Source organism: Alnus glutinosa, chromosome 5 (assembly GCF_958979055.1).
Source record: "Alnus glutinosa chromosome 5, dhAlnGlut1.1, whole genome shotgun sequence".
NCBI classification, from domain to species: Eukaryota; Viridiplantae; Streptophyta; class Magnoliopsida; order Fagales; family Betulaceae; genus Alnus; species Alnus glutinosa.
This window is the reverse complement of record NC_084890.1, coordinates 6,641,506-6,662,782: the sequence shown is the minus strand read 5'-3', so window position 1 is coordinate 6,662,782 and position 21,277 is coordinate 6,641,506. Positions and strand designations below refer to the sequence as shown.

Genomic DNA, 21,277 nt, shown 5'->3' with positions numbered 1-21,277 from the left:
AGCTATTTGTTAAACAAACACAAAGCCAACCTCCTCATAGCTGTGGAGGGTAATAACGTGCAATAAATAATCGATTGACTAAATGGAATCGCATTTAGTATGTAATTAACTCCAAGGCCACGTCAATAGCATCTTTCAAGTCGGTTGGAAGAAATTTTTATAATTAAACTTATTAAATTAAATCTCAAACAATTATTTTTTTATTTTTTTAATGAATAAGTAATCACTATTATTAACAACTAAGAACCATCATTACAAACAAAGTTCCAACCACTACAAACAAGACAAACTACAGTAAACCAAAACCAACCAAACATACCAAACCCCACACTACAAACAAGTAGCAACACTGCAGCAACAGCTAACTGCCACAAACAAACCAACTAACACAACCAAACTGGAATCAGTCCATAACAGAAACATCTAAATTCCACAGCCGACAGATTCTAACATTTTCTCTGGACTTCTTAAGCTTGCCTTTACCAGAGATACGGGTTCTAACTTCCCAAAAAATCAATTTAAAAACCTGCTCCTCAGATTTTGGATGTCCAACTTGGTTTCATTTCTAGCTCACCATATACTATAAACAACAGTGCCAAAAACAAGTCTGCATAGAACCCCCAACATAGTCTTCTTCTTCTTCCAATTCCTGCAACTTTCATTCAGCACACCTTGCTAGTCAGGAGGAGAAACCAGAACATGACACCTTTGCAAACAAGAACGCCATACTCGAGAGTTGAAACTACACTCGAAAAAAAGATGATCCCGGCTCTCAATCAACACCATGTCTACAGAAAGCACATTGGGTATCGCCTTGGAAACCCCACACCAATAGGTGATCTCTAGTAGTTAATTGATTCTGTACAGCCAACCAAATAATAAAGGCATGCTTCGGAATAGCATAAGGGAACTAGATTAAGTGCCACCAATTTACTTCATGTTTCTTTTCCCTCAAAAAATCATAAGTATCTGAACTTACATAGGAACCCTTCCGAGCAATAGTCCACACAGGCTTATCAACAGGGCCAATATGAACTTCAGGGAGACAACACTGAATATCAACCAAATTCTTAGATCGAGTAGACTTCCAACACCAGACTCCATTCCTCAAAATAGAATCTAGCTTGGAATCCAAACAACTATTGGCATCATTGATGATTTGAAAGCTATACTTCTCAATCAGCACTCCAAAAGGGTGCCAATTATCATGCCACATATGAATATTCCTACCATTCCCAACTTCAAATTTAATAAAGCTCCAGTTAATACCTTGGAGCTTTAGATGCTTTCTTCTTCTGGCTTCAATGTCTTGGCTAAAGTTACATAATATAAACATTATTTTTAAACAATTTTGTTTTTTAAAGATTGCTTCCAAAATTTAACAATTTTGTTTTTAAGATTGCAAGTAATTTAAACATTAAATGTGAGAATGTTTTTATGAGGTCTATTTGTTCGAACCTGTATCAAATAGTCAACTCACTTGTAGGACCAGGTGGCTCTATAAGAACTCTCTCACATTTTTTGTTCAAATTGTTAACAATACAGACATAAAAATGCTAAAAGTCCGAATCAACTAAAATTGACACATATTCTTAAAACACATGATTCTCATATATATATATATTTTAAAGAATGCATATCCCAATTTATTATAAACAATATATGTAAAAATCACATATACGGAGAATAAATATCAGTTTAATAAATTGTGTTGAATTCAAAATTCGGATAGAAGATAGCAGAGGAGAAATAGCTCGGATTCCTTTTTTTTTTTTTTTTTTTTCGTCAATATAAAAACGTATACAGGTAGCGTTTATCTCTCTCTTAATAGAAAAAAAAAAAATTTAAAAAAAAATAAAAAAAAATTCCCTTTTAAAGGGTGTCCCGTGTATGGATCTCAGGTAGGCTTCACGGACTTTCTGTGAAATCATAGTAGACAATAATATCTCTCTCCCAATCCCACGACAAATGTTTCCGTCTGAATTCTTTTCAAAACCGTAGATGCTGACCGAAGACAATTCCCTCTCCCTCTACTTTCTCTCCTCTGACTTTCTTCTTCCCTTTCCCTTCACTTGCGAGAAGAGGAAACGCCAATTCCTTCCTCTACAAGATTTCTCTCTTTATCTGCAACTTTGATTTTCCGAGATTACTCAGATTTTCTGAGCTTCTTCTCTGCTGAGACTACTGGTCGTTCATCGTGCTGTTTCCATGGCTGGCCGTTACGATAAAAACCCTTTCGACGAAGATGAAGTCAATCCCTTCGCTGTGAGTGTCTTTCTCAGCTTACGATGTTGTCTCTGTACTGTTTCTTTAATTCTTTTTGTATGGAACAGAATTCTGAACTTTGATTTCCAGTTTGAGTGGGGATGTGATAGCGAACGCTTTTCGTTTTGGGAACTTGTTGAGTTTCTAGGGTTTTGGTGAGAGTTTATGTGGTTGAGTAGTGGTTGATTTGTTTGATTTTGTGGCTGAAGCAGAAAGTGAAGTGTGTTTTTGGTTAATTTTGGTCTTTTGGTTCGATTAATTGTTAAATTTTGTTGTTGTTGGGTTACTTAATTGGTGGATCCAGTTTCTGTGCTGAATTCGTTTGTTTTCTCCATACTCTGAGCTTGTGTTGGTGCAAGTTTGACCTTAAGTCGTGATGTTTTAGTATTGTTTTGAGCTTGTGCTAGGAAGTGATCTTACTATGGTTTTCTCTGGTTTTTAATTTTTGTGAATATTGATAATATCCTTGTGATGGGTTTTATTTGAAGTTGTTCTTTCGGATACTTTAGACTCGAGCCTCTTGGGTCGTAGTCAGTGTCTGGAATGAAGGGATGGAAAGTTGTTTCATAGGATTGACTATTCAATTTTTGAACCGATTGGGTTGTTGCTTTTGCAATGCTTTATATATGGATTGGATGCTTAAAGTGCCTTAATAGGTAGTGGAGATTGGATGGTTTAACAAAGGTTAAAGAATGCATTTTAGCTTAGATGGGTTCATGATTAGTTTCTTTGTTTCATTCTAAGATGAGTGAATTGATCTAAAAAATTATGTTAATTGATATGGTAGTAGTAAAATTTAATTTAATTTTCTTTATGGTGTAGATGTATAAAAGTTGAATGTTTCTAGTTTCTACTACAGCCATTGTGTCCAGTGTCCTATATGTTTGATTGTAGATGATTTGGACAACCAGGTGGACTCACACCTTACATGTACCCATACACATGTCATGTGGTTTCTGACATAAAGGTTTTAATTGCAATCGATTATATACTTATTTACCTCTGAACTTTTAATGATATAATTTCTTTCTCCCTGCCAAATATGGTTGATATACACTTTTTGCAACTTCTTACTACTCTTAAGTTTTACTACCAGGATCCAGCAGTTAGGGGAAAGGCATCAGGGCAGCCAAACTATGGCGGAGGTGCATTTTACACAACGGTAAGCTTTTGTTTATTTTATTTTATTTTAGCTGTCATGGCAGCCTTCCTCCCCCCTTTTTCTGACCGAGAATTTTATATATCATCTAGATAATTAACTATGTACTTGGAATTTATACTCTTTTTTTTTTTTTTTGGAGTAATATATACAGTTTGATATTTGACTTGCAAATCTTTGTTTGATCTTTAATATAAGAGTTGCACTTTGAATGACTCAGTTTCTCTTTCAATATTTATCAATCTTTTGTTAGCACAGTCATTTTTTATGTTTGGAGTAACTTTTTTCATTTGACTACAAATAAAAATCTAACTAGATGAAAATATCAAAGCATTCAGGCTGTGGGAAGTCTACACAAATGGATTCTCTTCTCATATGAAAAGAAACATTCTTTTTCACAATTCCAATGTTCATTAGTCGTAGAACTTGCGTTCACATGGTGCCGCCGCTAATGATTCAAGGCCATGGCTATAGGTGAAAGTGCCTAGAGGAGAGGGGTGGGGGGGAGGCAGTGCTTGGTACACTTATCAGCAGAAAACGCAAAAGCCATGGTTGTGTACAGTGTCATATTAAATTTGTTTTGTGTGATAATGGTTTATCCAGCTTTCTTCCAAAATTTTACACCCACACCTCCTCCCCCCGGCTCTGGCATGGAGCCAAAAAGAAAAAGAGACAAGAAAAAGAAGGGAAAAACCCTTCCTTATATTACTCTACCTTGAACTCTTACACATCATTTTAATCTTGCTATTTTTCAGAACTCTGCCACAAACTCAAAGCTTTCACCTCTTCCTCCTGAACCTGCTGGTTTCAACTATGGCCATGATGCAACCATTGATATACCTATTGACACATCTTCAGGGGGACGGAATTTTAAGGTTGTTAAAGACATGAAACAATGTTTTTCCTTCTTTTTTTCCATGGTAAAATAATTGATATTGATTTTTCTCATTGTAATCTGTTTCAAATTTAGGATTTGCAAAGGAAAGAGAAGGAACTCCAAGCTAAGGAGGCTGAATTGAGAAGGCGGGAGCAGGTATGCCTTTGATGGAAATGAAATTCTGAATTCTTCTATTTATGAAAGAACTATAGACCAACCTAGTGGCGTCCTTGTTTGTCAATCTGGCAGCCAACAGGGATTTTCAATTAATTTTAAATTTGACACATTTAAGCTGTGCTCGTTTTATCATACTTGGCATCACAGTACATGAAGCCATTAGTGAGATTAAGTCTACTGAGAGTAGTAAACTCCAGTAGTATTCATGAATGGTTGAAGGCAATCTAGTTAGGCATGAGTAAGGGTTGAAAACTGTAATTGGCTGCTTTTTATTTATCAACAAATTATTTTGTCTCAAAATTGTGGCTCTTGTTCAATTTATTTTTAGTAGTGATGTCTCCATGACTAAATGCGGAAATGGTTGAGGATCTGTCACTGACATGATGGCTCCAAAACGATTTTTGAACTGTGAGATAGTAGAGCCTGAAAATCTTTCAAAATAACCAAAAATAAGAGTGCCATTTTTGGTAGATCTTTCTCTCTGTAAATCTTCTGTACTCAGTTCTGTGGAAGGTCTGAAGGTATTATTTTCTATTGATTTCATTATAATATCATGGCTAATTCTGTTTAGTGATTCCATGTTTCAGTATATTTTTGGTATCTCCATGAATTTCACTTGTCAGTTTTTTCTGTGCTGTGCAGGAAGTAAAACGGAAAGAAGATGCTGCTGCACGAGGTTCTTTATCTGTCTGTTCATATTTGAAATTTTCATTTCTGGGCAGGGGGAAGTGGATCCTTTGCTTTGTCATTTGCCTATTTATTATTTTTCTCTCTTTCTACTTGGAGTATCCATTGTGTTTTTGGTTGCATTCAGATCCAGTTTGCATTTAGATGCGATCAAATATATACCATATTGAGTGCACTGGCCCGCTATTTTATGTTATCATTTTGTTTGTTCAGTGCTATCCAATAAAATGTGTACCAGTTCTAACTCCTTGGAAAGTTATTCTTCCTCATAGTTTGGTCACAAATTTTATGGATTGACTTCTTCTTTTTGTTCTGCAGCTGGAATTGTTCTTGAAGAGAAGAACTGGCCTCCTTTTTTGCCAATTATCCATCATGATATTGCGAATGAAATACCAATTCATCTACAAAAATTGCAGTATACTGCATTCTCAACATTCTTAGGTATGTCAGCCTTTGCCTGATTCTATAGTTATTGTGTTTACAACATAGTTAATTATGTCATTCCGGCTGCTACTTACAAGCAAAATTTTATGTTTTATGTCATATTTATGTAATGATCACTGGTTAAATCAATGTTGGAAAAGTTGGGTTGACCCTACTTGTTGGATAGGGAGAAAAGGGAGAAGGGGCAGGGGGAAGGGGTTGGCTTCATCCTTGTAAAATCATATTAATTTGACGGGTTTATTGTTTTGTTTTTTGATAAGTAGACTGGTTTATTGTGCAGTTGATTTATGTAACTAACATCTTGTGTTACATTTGGATACAATTATATATCTTTTCTCCCTGAGGGAATTTTGATCATATAGATTGGAAATTTTTATGTCAATTGTCTGTAAAACAGAATGTAAAATTTTTTAATCAACGAGATTTCAACATTTTTTAAAGTAATCGAAATTTCATTAAAGACGCAAAGGCACAACCTAAGTACATAAGAAATATATAAGAGAAAACCTAGCTAGAAGGGGAAAAAAGATCAAGAAAAGCATGAAAATCAAGCACATTAGGAAAGTCTAAAGCTGCTGCCCAGAGGTAGGGCATAACCCTCTCCAACAATTGAAAAAGGTCTACCACTCCTCTAGGCATAACTTATGACAACCCAATACGACTGAAAATAGCACTCCATAAGGCACCAACGACCTCACTGTGGATTTGATACTACTATCAAGACATTCATTTGCTAGGACTTTGGCAATAATCTTTGAAACTCCACTTACAAGACTAATAGGCCGAAAGTCCTTAACATCAATAGCCCCAGATTTTTTCAGAATGAGAGCAATGGATGTGGCATTTAGACTTTTCAAACTTGATACTAGCATGAAAATCATGGAACACCCCCGTAACATCCGCTTTGATCACATCCCAACAAACTCGGAAGAATGCCATAGTAGAACCATCGGGGCTTGGCGCCTTGTCTTTGTTCATTCCTTTCACCACCTCAAGGACTTCACACTCCTCAAACGGTCTCTTTACCCAAGGGGCTTCCTCCATCAATAAAATCAAAAGCAATTAGGCCGCCAACTAAATTGTTCAGGAAACAATCTATTATAGAATTGCACAATGTGATCCCTGATCTCAATTTGATTGGAAGAAACTGAGCCATTTACCAATGACGACTCAATGAAATTGTTTCTCCTATTCGAGTGGGTTATATTACATTAGATTACAGGATTGAATTAATTGTTAAGTTTTTCTCTCCAACTTTTTAATGCCACTCTTGGTTAAGAGTGATGCTCAGTAAGCTCATAATAAGCTTGGTACTTGTCGACTGGAGAACGAGGAACTTGCCATTCGCTTTGGGGATGGCTTAATGGTCTGTTACTGCATGGCTGGTTTATGTGCTAATTGAGGTGGATGAGTCCTTTATAGAGTGGCCCTCATTGCATTTAGCTTGCCAGAGAGGGAGGGGTTGCTTTGCTTCAAATGAGACGGACAACCACAACGGCCTGTGCAAACCCATATGCATTGATCCCACTCTCCTTGCAGTTAGTGTCTATTATGATTTGCTTCGGGCCTGCATCTCTTGTTTGCTGCTGGCCTGTTGTGTACCAATCTCCTATGCAAAACTCATTGGCCTTCTTCTGAAGGCTTGAAACCTCTTGGGGCCTAGATAGAGTGCACACAACCTCCTGGTAAACACTTTACACAATGAGGGTTGTAGTGAGGTTGGTTTCTGTCTTGTAGGTAATGCAAGTCTCCATGAAATTATTTTGCATGATTTATTTCTCCAGCTCTGTTGCCTGGTTCCAATCAAAGAAGTTTGTCTGCTTAGAACCTTTCTAAGGGCATTCAAGTGACGCTTGAACTTTCTTTTGACACCTCAAGGATGTGATATTGATGGGCATAAGGGAACTTTAATTCATCAATATGTTATGGAATGCCAAAATGCCCATGTCACTGTGGCATTGTGGAGGCTGAACATGATGATGATGGCATACGAAATATCATAAGACGAATTTTTCTTACAAGTTAGAGTACAGGAGATATATTGATGGAAACATGGTTGGAACAGGCTTGTCAAAGAATTCTTGGTCTTTGGTGTTTGTGTGTGTGTGTGTTATGATGCTATTGAAATTAAGATTGGGTGTAGTTGCATGCTTATATTGTGTGTAGACGTGAACAGGTGTTTAACATTTCATTTTAGTGCAAGTCATGGGTGTCAGTGGACCTCTGTGTGTTATGATGCTATTGAAATTAAGATTGGGTGTAGTTGCATGCTTATATTGTGTGTAGACGTGAACAGGTGTTTAACATTTCATTTTAGTGCAAGTCATGGGTGTCAGTGGACCTCTAATATTGAAAATTTGAAACTACCTTGATGAAATCCGAAGATTCAAAAGAACAAGAAGACAGGTGATAAATTGGTTGTATTCATCTCCATGAATTATACCATAAACCTGGCTTGTTTGGATTATTCTATCTTTGTTGGCCAAGTCAATGGCATGACCTGCTACAATCTCTATTCTACCTGTCTCTTAGCATTGTGTAGTCTTGCAGTCTTGATTTGAAATTGTGGTTGTAAGATAGATTTCATATCTGGTTTAGATGTGACATGATGAGCTTTCTAGAGTTGTTATACGGAAAATATATATTTTGATCTAAGCCAGTGAAGGTGGTTGACAATAGTGATGGATGGTTTATGTTACGCAGGATTGGTTCTGTGCCTTACTTGGAACGTTATTGCTGTCACTACGGCATGGATTCAGGGAGAAGGTTAGTTCAGAAATATGTCTACATCTTCATTACGGACTTGACATGTTAAATTCCACGAACCTTGATCTTGCTTTCTTTTTGGTTGTAGGGGTAAAGATTTGGTTCCTAGCCCTTATCTATTTCATAGCAGGGGTTCCAGGAGCCTATGTGTTGTGGTATCGGCCTCTTTATCGTGCTTTTAGGTACTTATTCCCCATGATTTCCTAAACTTAGCTGTTCCTATAGGTAGAAATGCTAATTGTTTGGTCGTTTGTAATTGTAAGAAATCTTTCTCTGAGGCGGACGCCATGTGAGGCTTCAATGACACCAACTAAGATCCCTAATGAATTTTTTGTTATGGTGAAACATCACTGATAGATATGAATAGTATGTGGTTATGTCCACAAAGAACTAATCTGATTAGATGGGTGCAAATACTTAATGGATATATTGAGGAGTTTTAACAGAAATGCATATCTATGACTGTAAGGTGTATATCTCTCTTGGAAGAACTTGGATAGTCTGTTCTTCTGAAAAAAAGTGTTTATGCCATGGATCTGCCCATTTACCAATGCAAAAGGAACCAAGTTAAAAAAAAAAAAAACTCATATTTTCAAGCCTGTGTAATCGTTGATTTGCTGAGTATGTTTGAAGTCTCTCTTTTATTTCTCTTGCAGGAAAGACAGTGCCATGAACTTTGGATGGTTTTTCATGTTTTATATGGTAAACTTCGTATATTCCTTACTCAATTCTTCCGTTTAATTTAAGGATCAAAAGACACCTAATTTCTCTTCTGCTGCAGGTCCACATTGGCTTCTGCATAGTAGCTGCGGTTGCTCCTCCTATATTTTTCAAAGGAAAATCTTTCACGTATGTTCCTTTAAAAATTCTTAGTTTTCTCTTTAAGAAATCATTTGTCTTTCTTTTGTTCGAAGTGGACATACTGCATGCAAGGAGATTGGGTATTTAATTTCATTTCTCTCAGGCTTATTTGTTTATTTTTTTGTCGTGCCGTATGTTTCGAATTAAAAAAAAAATGGTTGGTTGTTGCATTTGTTATGCTGTTAGAGACATATGCATGCCATAAAACATTCTTTATTTAAAAGAAGTATGGAATATTTTTCCCCTTGCGCTGCTGATGGTTCCATGTTGTGTGCTCTTTGTAACAGAGGCATTCTGTCTGCAATAGACGTTGTGGGCAACAAAGCCTTGGCTGGGGTAAGGATGCTTGTGCCAAAGTATATTTTGTAATGGCGTTTATCTAATTCAAAAGGATCCTCATTTTACTAGAATTGAGCAGTTCCTTGATTGGACTTTCATGAGCTCGACTCCTTTTTTTCTTGTAGATCTTCTACTTCATCGGATTTGGACTATTCTGTCTTGAAGTATTAGTCAGCATCTGGGTTCTTCAGGTCGAACTTATAGCACTCTTCACCTGGCCTGAAATCTGAAAAGCATTTGCGCAGCACTCACTTTAGTTCTCTCTTTTCTTCTCACATTTTTGTTTTTATTCATTTGGTTTGCAGCAAGTTTACATGTATTTCCGAGGCAGTGGTAAAGCTGGTCAGATAAAGCGAGAGGCTGCAAGAGGAGCTATGAGGGCAGCAATATGATACCAGCCGTGGCAAAAAGCAAGATATATGGACTCTAGATTGTATGTGCCATTAGCACAGAAATTGAGGATAGAGATAGAATGGCTTGAGTTTGCTTGTAGTTGGTTACACCTTTTTTATAGCTTCGTTTGAGGGCTACCTTTTTTGTTCATATGGTTTATTGTTGTTGCTTGGAGGATTATGATGATGAACATGATACAACCATTTCTGTATATGAAATATGAATTGATCCCATGTGGTTTTATTTCATTTTCTTGCTCGAATGTGCAGAAAATAACATCGGTCCTAAGAGGTCGATGAAATCGAGTAGCATGGATGGTCAAACTGGTTAAGGAAATAATTTTTCTTTCAAATTGGATTGTAGGAATTTCTTCGTCTATTAAAATGACAGTCTAAAGTGTATATGATTTTTGCATACATTTTTAATAGAGCATATGATTCTTACATATATTTTTAAAAAGAAAATGAAAAGCATCACAAATCTATGTGATTTCAATGGCTCAACCTATGGAATAATTATCATTGAATTTGAGATAAATTACTATTAAATTATAATTTAAAAAATTAAATCAACTTTAAAAGAATATAAAAAAGTTAAAAAGATAGTCCATAACATTTCTCTAATTCATAACATTGTGTGCATCATGCGGTGCCTTATGTTACAATCCAAAGTTGAGATTTCTCAAACCCAATGTTTTCAATAAAAAATACTACTAAATTTTATTTATTGAGTAATAAAAATACGAATTTGTGTATAACGTTTTTTTTTTGTAGGAGTAATACAGTTTTTTAAACAAAAATACTAACTTAACGAGCATAACATATGAATTTGGAGTTCCCTTTTAAAAAACATCACTTCATTCTAGAAGATGCTCATCCATTAGCAAAGCGACGAAAAAAGAGAAGAAAAAAAATTGACCAAGGTCAGCAGAGGTGAGTGTGTTAGATGTTTGTCGCTTCCGAGGATCTTGGCCGTGCTCTAAAGCTGTGCTGGCTAATATAAAGTGCAAAACTTTCTTTAAACTTACAGTGTGGGACAAAAACAAAAGAAGAAGAAACAGTGTTCATTCACAACCCACGGAGCCGAAGTGATTTAGAAAGATTGTTGCGAAGCTTTTCGTTGAAAGCTTGTTAATGAGTCAGGGATAAAAAATTGAAGAAATTCCACCGGTTCTAATCTAGACTTTAGAGTTTGTTTGAATTTATGATTTTAAAAAGTAATTTTTAAAAATGTTTAAGCATTTAATAAAATAGCAGATTAACTTTCAAATTATGCATTTTCAAAATAAATATTCATTTACCTTCAATTTTAAAGAGATGATTTCTTAAGTTATCAAATCACAATTTTTTAAAAACCATCTTTTCAAACGATTATTAAAAAAAAAAAAACCAAGTTAATAAAGCTTATAGAGAATGAATTCATTGAAATAAAACAAATAACATGAGTTTAGTTATCATTCAAATTGATGATCTTATTCGTCAATCAAAACTAAACAGGAAAAAAGAAAAAAAGAAAAAAAGAAAAAAAAAAAGAGAGGAGACAATCAATCGGCGTCGACGCCCTCGAAGGCCCAGGCAACTTCATTGCGGGTCCGCTCCTCCTCTTCCGGCGAGAAGTCGTTCTCTAACACGAAGAACCGGCGCACGTACTCCACGCTCTTGTTCTTGATCCGATCGCCCACGGCCCGGCAGAGAAAAGAGAGCATGTCCTTGATGTTCAGGTAATTCGCCGCCAGAATCAACTCCTTTATCCCCTCGTCGCTCTCCTCCCTCACCAACTCCGCTTCCAGGCCCTCCCTCTCCTCCCTTGCCTTCTCATTCGCGCCCTCGTCGTCGCCGGACTTGGCCCTCAGCTCCACGGCTCGCCTGCAGTACTGGATAACCTTGGCGAGCGCGGTCGACGACACGTTCAGGAGGGGAACGACGGTGTCGTACGAAACGCCGTCGTCGTCGAAGAAGGACTTTACGGTCTGTAGCTCCATGGCCACGGCCTCCTCCACCTCGAAGATCTCGCCGTCGTCGGCCTTCAGCTTTACGGTCTTCCCGCCGACGTCGGGGCTTGGGTTTTCTCCGTTGTTCGCCATTGTTCAATTCGCTTGGTCGGTTTGATGCGCTGAGACTGAGACTGAGACTGACTGAGAGAGAAGCAGTCGTACGTAGTACGCGAAAGTTTGATAGTTTTGAGGTTTTTCGTGGATGTGCTTTCCTTTTATAGGTATGTACGACTGAATCCTGATCCACCTTGGATTAGGTTTTATTTTTTACAAATTTGGGAAAATAATTAAATTGGTGTCACCTACTCACCATGTGGTTCAGTCGGTGATTATTAATAAAAAAAAAAATGCATTCTTATCTCTTTTGATTTTTGAATCTAATCGGCTAGAGATGAAAATTTGATGATATTAACTTAAAATACAATTATATGGAATGATGACTTCGTATTGAAGAAGAATAAGACTTGATAGAGAAAATGAGTGTTGTTCTTAAAGCGCAGCTCTTATTAGATAAGGCCCATAAGGACTTAGGTCTAGCAGTTATTTTAGCAGTAGAATACCAGTCTTGAACTTATAGTAGGATTGGAATAAGGGACGTATGTCCGGTAAATAAGAGACATGTTGTCTCAGTAGGACTCTATTTTGGTAGCAGTATTCTTTAATTTCATCTATCTAATTCAATTCGTGTATTCCATCTATATAAAGAGAGAAGTTTATTAATCAAATTAAATAAAGATTAATATTATTCAGCTTTAAAGTTTCTCGAAGTATCCTTAATCTATTTATTATGTGCTTGAGAAATTAAGCCCATAACAACCTTATAACAATGAGCATTTTCTAGAATGAAGTGATCGATATCTTTAGTAAATCTCTAAAGAAGGAAGATGCTCCTCCTAAAGCGCATAGGCTCTGTTTGGTAAACCCCTTTTTCCCTCTCCTTTTTTTTTTTTTTATTCACTTCTTTAAAAATAGTCAACTTCAAAACATTATAACTTTTTTCACTTTTTTATATTACATTAATAATTTTTTATTACTATTCAAATTAAAAAATCAATTACAACACAAAACGTTTTCACTTTTCCATAAAAATATTATAAACTTATTTTTTACTTTATATCACATCAATCACATTTTATTACTATTCAAACAAACAAACAATAAATTCTCCAATAATATTTACCAAATATGGCCATATCTTTTGTTAATCGATTAGTTTTGGACTTGTTAATAAAAATTAAGCTCTATGCTAATGACGATTTGATGTTGTATAAAAAAAATAAAAGATTAAATTCACTATTATACAAGTTTAAGTTTTAGGAATACCCAGTAATTTAAGTATAAATTTTAAGAATAGCAATAGCTGATAATTTAATAAGTACTGTTTAGTAACACAAAAATAATGAATAAAGGATTGAGAGTGATATATCGAATATCCACCAGGCTGACCCACGTTAGCAATGCAATTTGAAAACTCACGGTTAGGGTTAGGGTAGTCATGCCCAAACCTCGAGACCTTATTGAGTCATAATAACTAACATGTTAGCTAGTTGCTTAGATAATGATTAAAGATGTGGTGCTAAAGATAATTAGATAACTGCTCCACGATTTTATCCTACATGTCCCATTATTTTCGGCGGGAAACTTGTTAAGGTTCTTAGCCTGTAAGTATGTAATCAAGCACGACACTTACTAACAAACCACAGCCTGCCAGCATGCAAGGTATTCGGTGTTATGCTTGGCTAGAGTCATTGAAGCTTGCCAAACTTTTAAAGCTTATACCAGTTTGAGCTTTTCGAAAAGTACATCGCAGTACTAACTGGCCTATGCATAATCTTGCTAGATGGGCTGCCTCCACTACTCATAGAGGGAACATTTCCCTTTCTTTCCTTCCTTTTTTTTTTGTTTGTTGTACTTGACTGGAAACAAATTGCACCCAGAAGCGACAACAACGACCAACTGTTAATATAATAACTACGTACACTTAGTTTTTTATATAAGAATTCTACGAGAAACCCAAAAGTCAGGGTGATGTATCGGCAGTGGTAGCGATACCACTTCCAATACTTAAGTTAGTGGGAGTGAATGAGAGGAGTATGGTGGATTTGGAGTAAGGAAAAGTGATCAAATAGAGCGTACCTCCTTTGTTCATTTTGAACACATTTTGTAGGTTTTCCATTGATTTGGAAGGCCATATTTGGATTCAATTTGTTAATTTCCTTAAAACATCTATAGCATATGCTTTAAAATAGTTCATAATAGTTATATTATATTATTATGAGCCCTTTTTTTTTTTTTTTTTTCTTTGAATGAATTAAAGCTTTATAACCAAACCAAAAGGAATACACCCCTCCAGTAAAAACTGGAACACATCCAAAACACAAGAACTACTACAAACCAGCACAACTTCCAACAGAAAAACAAGCAACAGAAACTAAAGCTTCAACATACAAGCATAAAACCAACACAATCAAAGGAAAGAAAATAACAACTATTCCCTAAACCTTTCAACTTCAGCTAAAGACTGTTGGCACAAAAACAACACGAAGGGACTTGGACTTGTATCCCTCTACTCCTCAACACCAGATTAGTTCCGTATCACCAAGGTCAGCAGCCCAGCCTCAATTGACAGCAACTAACCGGTTCTAGCCCCACTTGAAGACAACAGCATATGTAAATTCCACCGATGCACAAGAGGTATGTGGTTGGACAGATTTTTAAACCTTTCTTTGGCCAAGATTCGAGACCTAACCCCCCACAAAATACTAGCCACAATAACCTCTTCAGATTTTGGGGTATTCCCATGTTGGAGATCATTTCTATGTCTCCAAAGACGATAAATCACAGCCCCAAAACATAACTTCCCCAAGCAAGCCTTAAGGTTCTTTCCCTTTAGCATAACAATGCCCCAATCAACAACATCCTCCCAAAAAATAAAGAAGATTCTCAAAGATACAGTTAGCCATCACTGACCTCCATATCCTCCTACTAAAACTGCAACTAAAAAAGAGGTTTTGATCATCTAGTAAATGCTTCAAAGTAAAAGTGATCGAAAAAACGTCAAAGGCGTCGAGAGCACTAGCCAAAATTCCATGAGGTTTTTGAGATCGATGGGCTCCTCGTCTTCGTTGTCATTGGCATCGAGGTCGAAGTACATGAAAATCACAGTGTTGAATTCGCAAAATGAGCAAGGATCCATTAATTGAATCCGCAAAAACTTATATATATATATTATGGCAAGCTGGCCATATTTGTTTCGTGTATGGACCTCTTTTAAGATGGAATTGGATTTTCTCCAATTCAAATAAACTAAAGAGATAATTGCACCGTTGGTCCCTGTGGTATGCCATAATTATTTTTCATTCCCTATGGTTTAAAAAGTTCATGGGAGGTCCTATGGTAAGCAATAATTACAAATCGATCCCTAGCGTCAAATTCCGTTTACAATTTTAACAGATTCCGTCAAATGCCACGTCAGCGCCACGTGTCGCCAATAAGATGGCGACACGTGTCCATCTTAATAAATAAATATAAATTTATTAAAAAATAAATAAATATACTTATTTTTTTAAAAAAAAATTAAAATTAAAAAAAGAAGAAGAAAGAAAGTAGCATAGGGTGGCCGCCGGGGGTGGCTGCACGCCACCCCCATAGGCTGGGGGCGTCGAGGACACCCCCAAAGGGGTGGCTGGGCCACCCCTTGCTTTCAGGTTTTCTTTTTTTCTTTTTTTAATAAAGTTATTTTTAATAAATAAGTATTTTTATTTATTTTTAATAAAGTTATATTTTTTTGTTAAGATGGACACGTGTCACTATTTTATTGGCGACACGTGGCGCTGACATGGCATTTGACAGAATCTGTTAAAAATTTTAATAGAATTTGACGCCAGGGATCGATTTGTAATTATTACTTACCACAGGGACCTCCCATGAACTTTTTAAACCATAGGGAGTGAAAAATAATTATGACATACCACAGGGACCAACGGTGCAATTATTCCTAAACTAAATAAGAGCCGATTCCTTATCTTTAAGAGACAAAATTGTTATTTCACTTTTAAAAAAAATAATCTTGCCCCTTAACTAGGAGTGAGCAAAAACCCGTAGGACCCACCCTGCCCCTAAAAACACGGGTTTTAAGTGTTTTTTGCCCCCCCCCCCCCCCCCCCGAAGAAAAAAAAAACGGAAAAAAGTTCTAAAATATACCCTTGCATAGTCACACACCTCACTTTCATCTTTTCTAGAGTCTTCATCTTTTCTAACCCTAGTGCCACACAACACAAAAGGTTTTCATGTTCTTTCATCTTTCTCCTCATCATTTTCTTTTTGGTCATCTTCTTCTTGCTGTTGTTGAGGTTTCTTTGGTCAAGAAGAATGTGTTGGTATTCTTGAGGTATAGCTCTCAGAACTGGGCTGAGACGTCATTAATGGAGGGGGCTTTGGGTTGGATTTCATGGGGGGAGGAAGGAGAAGGAAAAGTGGTGATGATGATACGCCCATTCGCATCTGGATCTGCGGATAAGCACTGCAGTGCGCGGTGCACATGGCGCTCGTCTGGATGAAGTTCTACTGGAGGAACATGCGGAGGACGGCTAAGGGTAGGTCTCAGTTGGTGGACGAAGGCGCTCACATTGGCGAGGACGAAGACAAAGACGATAGGGTCTCAGGGAGTCTCGGTCGCTCCAGGTGAGGTTTTCTTTGTTGAATTTCGATTTTGAAATTTTTAGGCTCAATTAGAATATTGAACTAAATTAACCTTTTTGGTTTGGACTTTGTGTTAGTCCGGAGGGTTTTGTAATCTTCAATCATGAACTTTTGGGAAATTGGGTTTTGTAATTTATGCAGCAAGCCAACAACCTCTATATCCGCGGATTCCCGCACCGTGCATCCCCAACCGCCCCACACGGATGAGAGGGATTTTGAGAAATCCACATCCTTGCGGGGCAAACGGGCATCCCTGCTCTCCCCCATGCTCAGCCTTACCCTTAACAAAAAAAGAAAAAGAAAAAAAGAACGAGCTCCTCAAATGAATCGAAGAGGATCCGAATTCCCTTTTAAGACCCACGATTTCCTTTACCTTATACTTCTCATTTGCTAATTGCCTTCCTTGTGTGGTTTGTTTGACCTGGCGTCTTGCCTTTCCTAGGACATGGACCCGACATGCCATTAAATGAGGAGAAATTGGAGAATCTTTGATTTATTTCGGATTTTATGGTGTCGATCTTATGTGCGCGTTCTCCATGTATTTTTTTTTTTTTTTTTTTGAGAAAGTAGTACTGATTTCATTCATATCATGAAGAGAAACTAGAGCAAAAGCTCTAAAAAACCAGAGATGAACACTCTGATAAATCAATAGTCTTAATACAATTAGGGATACAGCCTAACCATATCCTATTACCTCCCTGAATAACCCCTTCTTTTGCCAAAGAATGAGCTGCAATATTAGTACCACGTGGAGTATAACATACTTTCCAATAGAGAAATTCCCTGAGAAGAGTCTGAATATCCAAGATAATATTCCCAAGAAAACTCCAATTCAGCCCCACTCTATTTATAGCATTGACCACAATTAAAGAATCCCCTTCCAAAATAATCGAATTAAAACCCTGATTCCTACAGAATTCAACTGTATGTAAAGCAGCCAAAGCCTCAGCAACTTCTAGATTTCCCATAACAATAACTGAATAAGAAAGAGCAGCTACAACAAATCCATGAACATCCCGAACAACACAACCAAAACCCAAAATTCCCTTCTTAGAATTAATGGATGCATCCCAATTGGCTTTAAAAAAACCAATGGAAGGAGGACACCAATTTAAAATTCTAGAAGACAGAGAAGTACCTTCCGGTTCCCGTAAAGAGATGTCAGACTCCAAAGCTCCCTTATAATCACCAATAGCCGTGGTAGCAGATGAAAGCACGTCATTTGGATGAAAAAAATCTCCTCCATGAACAACAGAATTCCTGCGAAACCAAATTCTTCGTGTTATCTCCACATTAAAATCTACCTCCTCTGGTGAACATAAAACAAAAAACATCTCCACTACCTCCTTAAAGGAATTTAAGGCATTAGAACATTTCTGAATTTTTCGCCCACAAACTCTCCACACATCAGTTGCGGAAGGACACTCTCATAAAACATGATGCACCGTTTCAGGAACTGTTTTACAAAAAACACAAGCAGGGTCCAAATCTATACCTTTCCTTAAAAGATTATCCTTTGTAGGTAAGATATTGTGACACGCCCTCCAAATAAACATTTTTGTAGAATTTGGCACTTGCAAACTCCAAAGCCGCTTCCACAATTGATTAAAAACCGAAATATTAGAACTTTCACCTTGAGAAAACATATGACGATCTTTCTCAATATGGTAAGCACTCTGCACTGTAAAATCACCTGTGGAAGATCCCCTCCAAATCATCACATCTTTATGACCATATTTACTTTGCATCTTCAGAAAGTACCTTTCTAGGAGATTGAATAGCAAAAGTAGATGGAGTAGTATTACATCTTTCTCCATGTATTGCTATCGTGCGGATGTTCATTTTGTGGTTCCGGGTCCGGGTCCGGGTCCAGGGTGGAACTCGATCTTCTGGGCCCATAGGCTTTATGGGCTGGGCCAGTTGGGCATTGGTCATAATCCTTCTATCCCATAGACATAATAATATAATTTTTTTTATTGTTAATCGTTCGTAAGGAAACATATTCTTATATCATTATTTTACAGCCCTAGAATCAAGATGTAGCCGGGCATTGTAAAATAATTAAATAAAATTTAATTATATAGCAGCACAGACAGTGAATAGGAGTAAAATTTAATTAAGAACACCAAAAAACAAAAAAAAACACCAAGAATATTGTTTGTTAATAAAGCTTATTGAGAATGAATTCATTGAAATAAAACAAATAACATGAGTTTAGTTATCATTCAAATTGATGATCTTATTCGTCAATCAAAACTAAACAGGAAAAAAGAAAAAAAAGAAAAAAAAGAAAAAAGGAGACAATCAATCGGCGTCGACGCCCTCGAAGGCCCAGGCAACTTCGTTGCGGTTCCGCTCCTCCTCTTCCGGCGAGAAGTCGTTCTCTAACACGAAGAACCGGCGCACGTACTCCACGCTCTTGTTCTTGATCCGATCGCCCACGGCCCGGCAGAGAAAAGAGAGCATGTCCTTGATGTTCAGGTAATTCGCCGCCAGAATCAACTCCTTTATCCCCTCGTCGCTCTCCTCCCTCACCAACTCCGCTTCCAGGCCCTCCCTCTCCTCCCTCGCCTTCTCATTCGCGCCCTCGTCGTCTCCGGACTTGGCCCTCAGCTCCACGGCTCGCCGGCAGTACTGGATAACCTTGGCGAGCGCGGTCGACGACACGTTCAGGAGGGGAACGACGGTGTCGTACGAAACGCCGTCGTCGTCGAAGAAGGACTTTACGGTCTGCAGCTCCATGGCCACGGCCTCCTCCACCTCGAAGATCTCGCCGTCGTCGGCCTTCAGCTTTACGGTCTTCCCGCAGACGTTGGGGCTTGGGTTTTCTCCGTTGTTCGCCATTGTTCAATTCGCTTTGTCGGTTTGATGCGCTGAGACTGACTGAGAGACAAGCAGTCGTACGTAGTTCGCGAAAGTTCGATAGTTTTGAGGTTTTTCGTGGAGGGATGTGCTTTTATAGTGTACGTATACGACTGAATCCTGATCCACCTAGGATTCGGTTTTCTTTTTCACAAATTTGGAAAAATTATTAAATTGGTGCCACCACGTGGTTGGACGTTGGCCAGAATAAATAACTAAAGTGTTAAAAAGAGATTTTATTAGTTTATTTATTCAAACTCTATAATAAATTTTATTTAATTCTTTAAATAGTGCAATACTACGTATAAGATTGCACTATTTACATATCTATTTTTTTTTCCTCTACGTTCTTTTGTTTTTTTGTTTCAGTCCACGTTCTACACGAAGCATACTGCCAAATTGTGCCAATGTGATCCCATAAATATCTCAATTAGTTGTGATATTTTACTTGCACAAATGAGAATATTTCAAGTTGCTTTAAGATTATTCATTTGTTTAATCACTAGTAATAATAAAAAGATAATATTTTTCTTTAAATTGGTATGATCGTTTAAAAATTATTGTGTTAGAAAATTGACAGATTTAACAAAATGATTGTTAGAAAAATAGTGAAAATGATCGTAAAAAATTTGCATTAGAGAAATGACTGTTTTAACAAAACAACCGTCGACAAATATGACTAAATATGACTATTTAAAAAAAAAAAAATACAATAATGAATAAAATAATAAAAAAGAATAAAGAAAAAATATAAAGTTAAGAATACATAATCGGATGTATGGTGCATTTTAAAACTCATTAGTTATACTAGATAAAGTTGATTTTGGTTAGTTATTCTAGATTAAGATATACATAAGCCATTGGGGGTGCTCTAACTTTCCAATACAAACTTCAAGATTCTCTATTCCTCTCTACTTTCTTTAAATATTATTTTTCAATGTTTTAAGAATAAATATAAAAGTAAAATATAGAGAGCACAAAATTTGAATGTCCTTTCTCCAACAAAAGAAACGATATTTTATTCTTAGTGTGCCAGTGAATAAAAAAAATGTATTCAACCTCTTTTGAATCTAATTGGCTAGAGACAGTGGCGAAGCTAAGAGTCTGTCTTAGTAGGGGCATAATTAAAATAATAAAATATAATGATAAATATTTTTTTTTTTTCATTTTATATACTATATTTTTATCATTCATGGTGTCTAATTTTGGTTTTGAGTTGGGTTTTCTTAGTCTAATATTAGCCTAAATTTGAGGATAACTTTCATTTTTTAAGGGTACTGCTACCGTTGGGCTGAGGCTGGACTAAGCTGTCTTAATTTTTTATTTTTTTTTAGCAAATACAGGGGAATGAATTTTTTGATGAAAATTGGATGATATTAACTAAAAATACATAGTCTACAATTATATGGAATGAGGACTTCATGTTGAAGAAGAAGAAGACTTGACAGACAAGAAGAGTGTTGCTCTTAAAGCAGTGCTCTTATTAGATAACGACTTATGTCCGGTAGTTATTTTAGTAGTAGAATAACAGTCTTGCACTTCTTGTAGGATTTGAATAAGGGACGTATGTCCGGTAAATAAGAGACATGTTGTCTCAGTAAGACTCTATTTTGGTAGCAGTATTCTTTAATTTCATCTATCTAATTCGTATATTCCATCTATATAAGGAGAAAAGTTGATTAATAAAATTAAGTAAACATTAATATTATTCAGCTCTAAGGTTTATCGAACTATCATTAATTTATTTATTATG

At 36.6% G+C, this 21,277-nt stretch overlaps 4 protein-coding genes across 4 annotated transcripts; 1 reads left to right on the top strand and 3 right to left on the bottom strand.

Moving 5' to 3' along the window:
- The first annotated feature begins 1,992 nt into the window (after nucleotides 1-1,992).
- On the top strand, nucleotides 1,993-10,216 carry LOC133868667 (secretory carrier-associated membrane protein-like). Its single transcript, XM_062305608.1, has 13 exons — nucleotides 1,993-2,265; nucleotides 3,362-3,427; nucleotides 4,180-4,299; nucleotides 4,395-4,457; nucleotides 5,121-5,154; nucleotides 5,484-5,606; nucleotides 8,313-8,375; nucleotides 8,464-8,557; nucleotides 9,032-9,077; nucleotides 9,157-9,224; nucleotides 9,524-9,572; nucleotides 9,701-9,766; nucleotides 9,881-10,216. The coding sequence occupies exons 1-13, from the start codon at nucleotides 2,209-2,211 to the stop codon at nucleotides 9,965-9,967; spliced, it is 936 nt and encodes a 311-aa protein (XP_062161592.1). The 5' UTR covers nucleotides 1,993-2,208; the 3' UTR covers nucleotides 9,968-10,216.
- Nucleotides 10,217-11,511: 1,295 nt separating this feature from the next.
- On the bottom strand, nucleotides 11,512-12,051 carry LOC133868901 (SKP1-like protein 1A). Its single transcript, XM_062305901.1, has one exon. The coding sequence runs from the start codon at nucleotides 12,049-12,051 to the stop codon at nucleotides 11,512-11,514; it is 540 nt and encodes a 179-aa protein (XP_062161885.1).
- Nucleotides 12,052-17,276: 5,225 nt separating this feature from the next.
- Nucleotides 17,277-18,479, bottom strand: LOC133868900 (uncharacterized). Its single transcript, XM_062305900.1, has 2 exons — nucleotides 18,108-18,479; nucleotides 17,277-18,008 (listed from the first exon to the last, which is right to left on the bottom strand). The coding sequence occupies exons 1-2, from the start codon at nucleotides 18,477-18,479 to the stop codon at nucleotides 17,277-17,279; spliced, it is 1,104 nt and encodes a 367-aa protein (XP_062161884.1).
- Nucleotides 18,480-18,966: 487 nt separating this feature from the next.
- LOC133868899 (SKP1-like protein 1A) lies at nucleotides 18,967-19,506 on the bottom strand. Its single transcript, XM_062305899.1, has one exon. The coding sequence runs from the start codon at nucleotides 19,504-19,506 to the stop codon at nucleotides 18,967-18,969; it is 540 nt and encodes a 179-aa protein (XP_062161883.1).
- Between the last annotated feature and the right edge of the window lie 1,771 nt (nucleotides 19,507-21,277).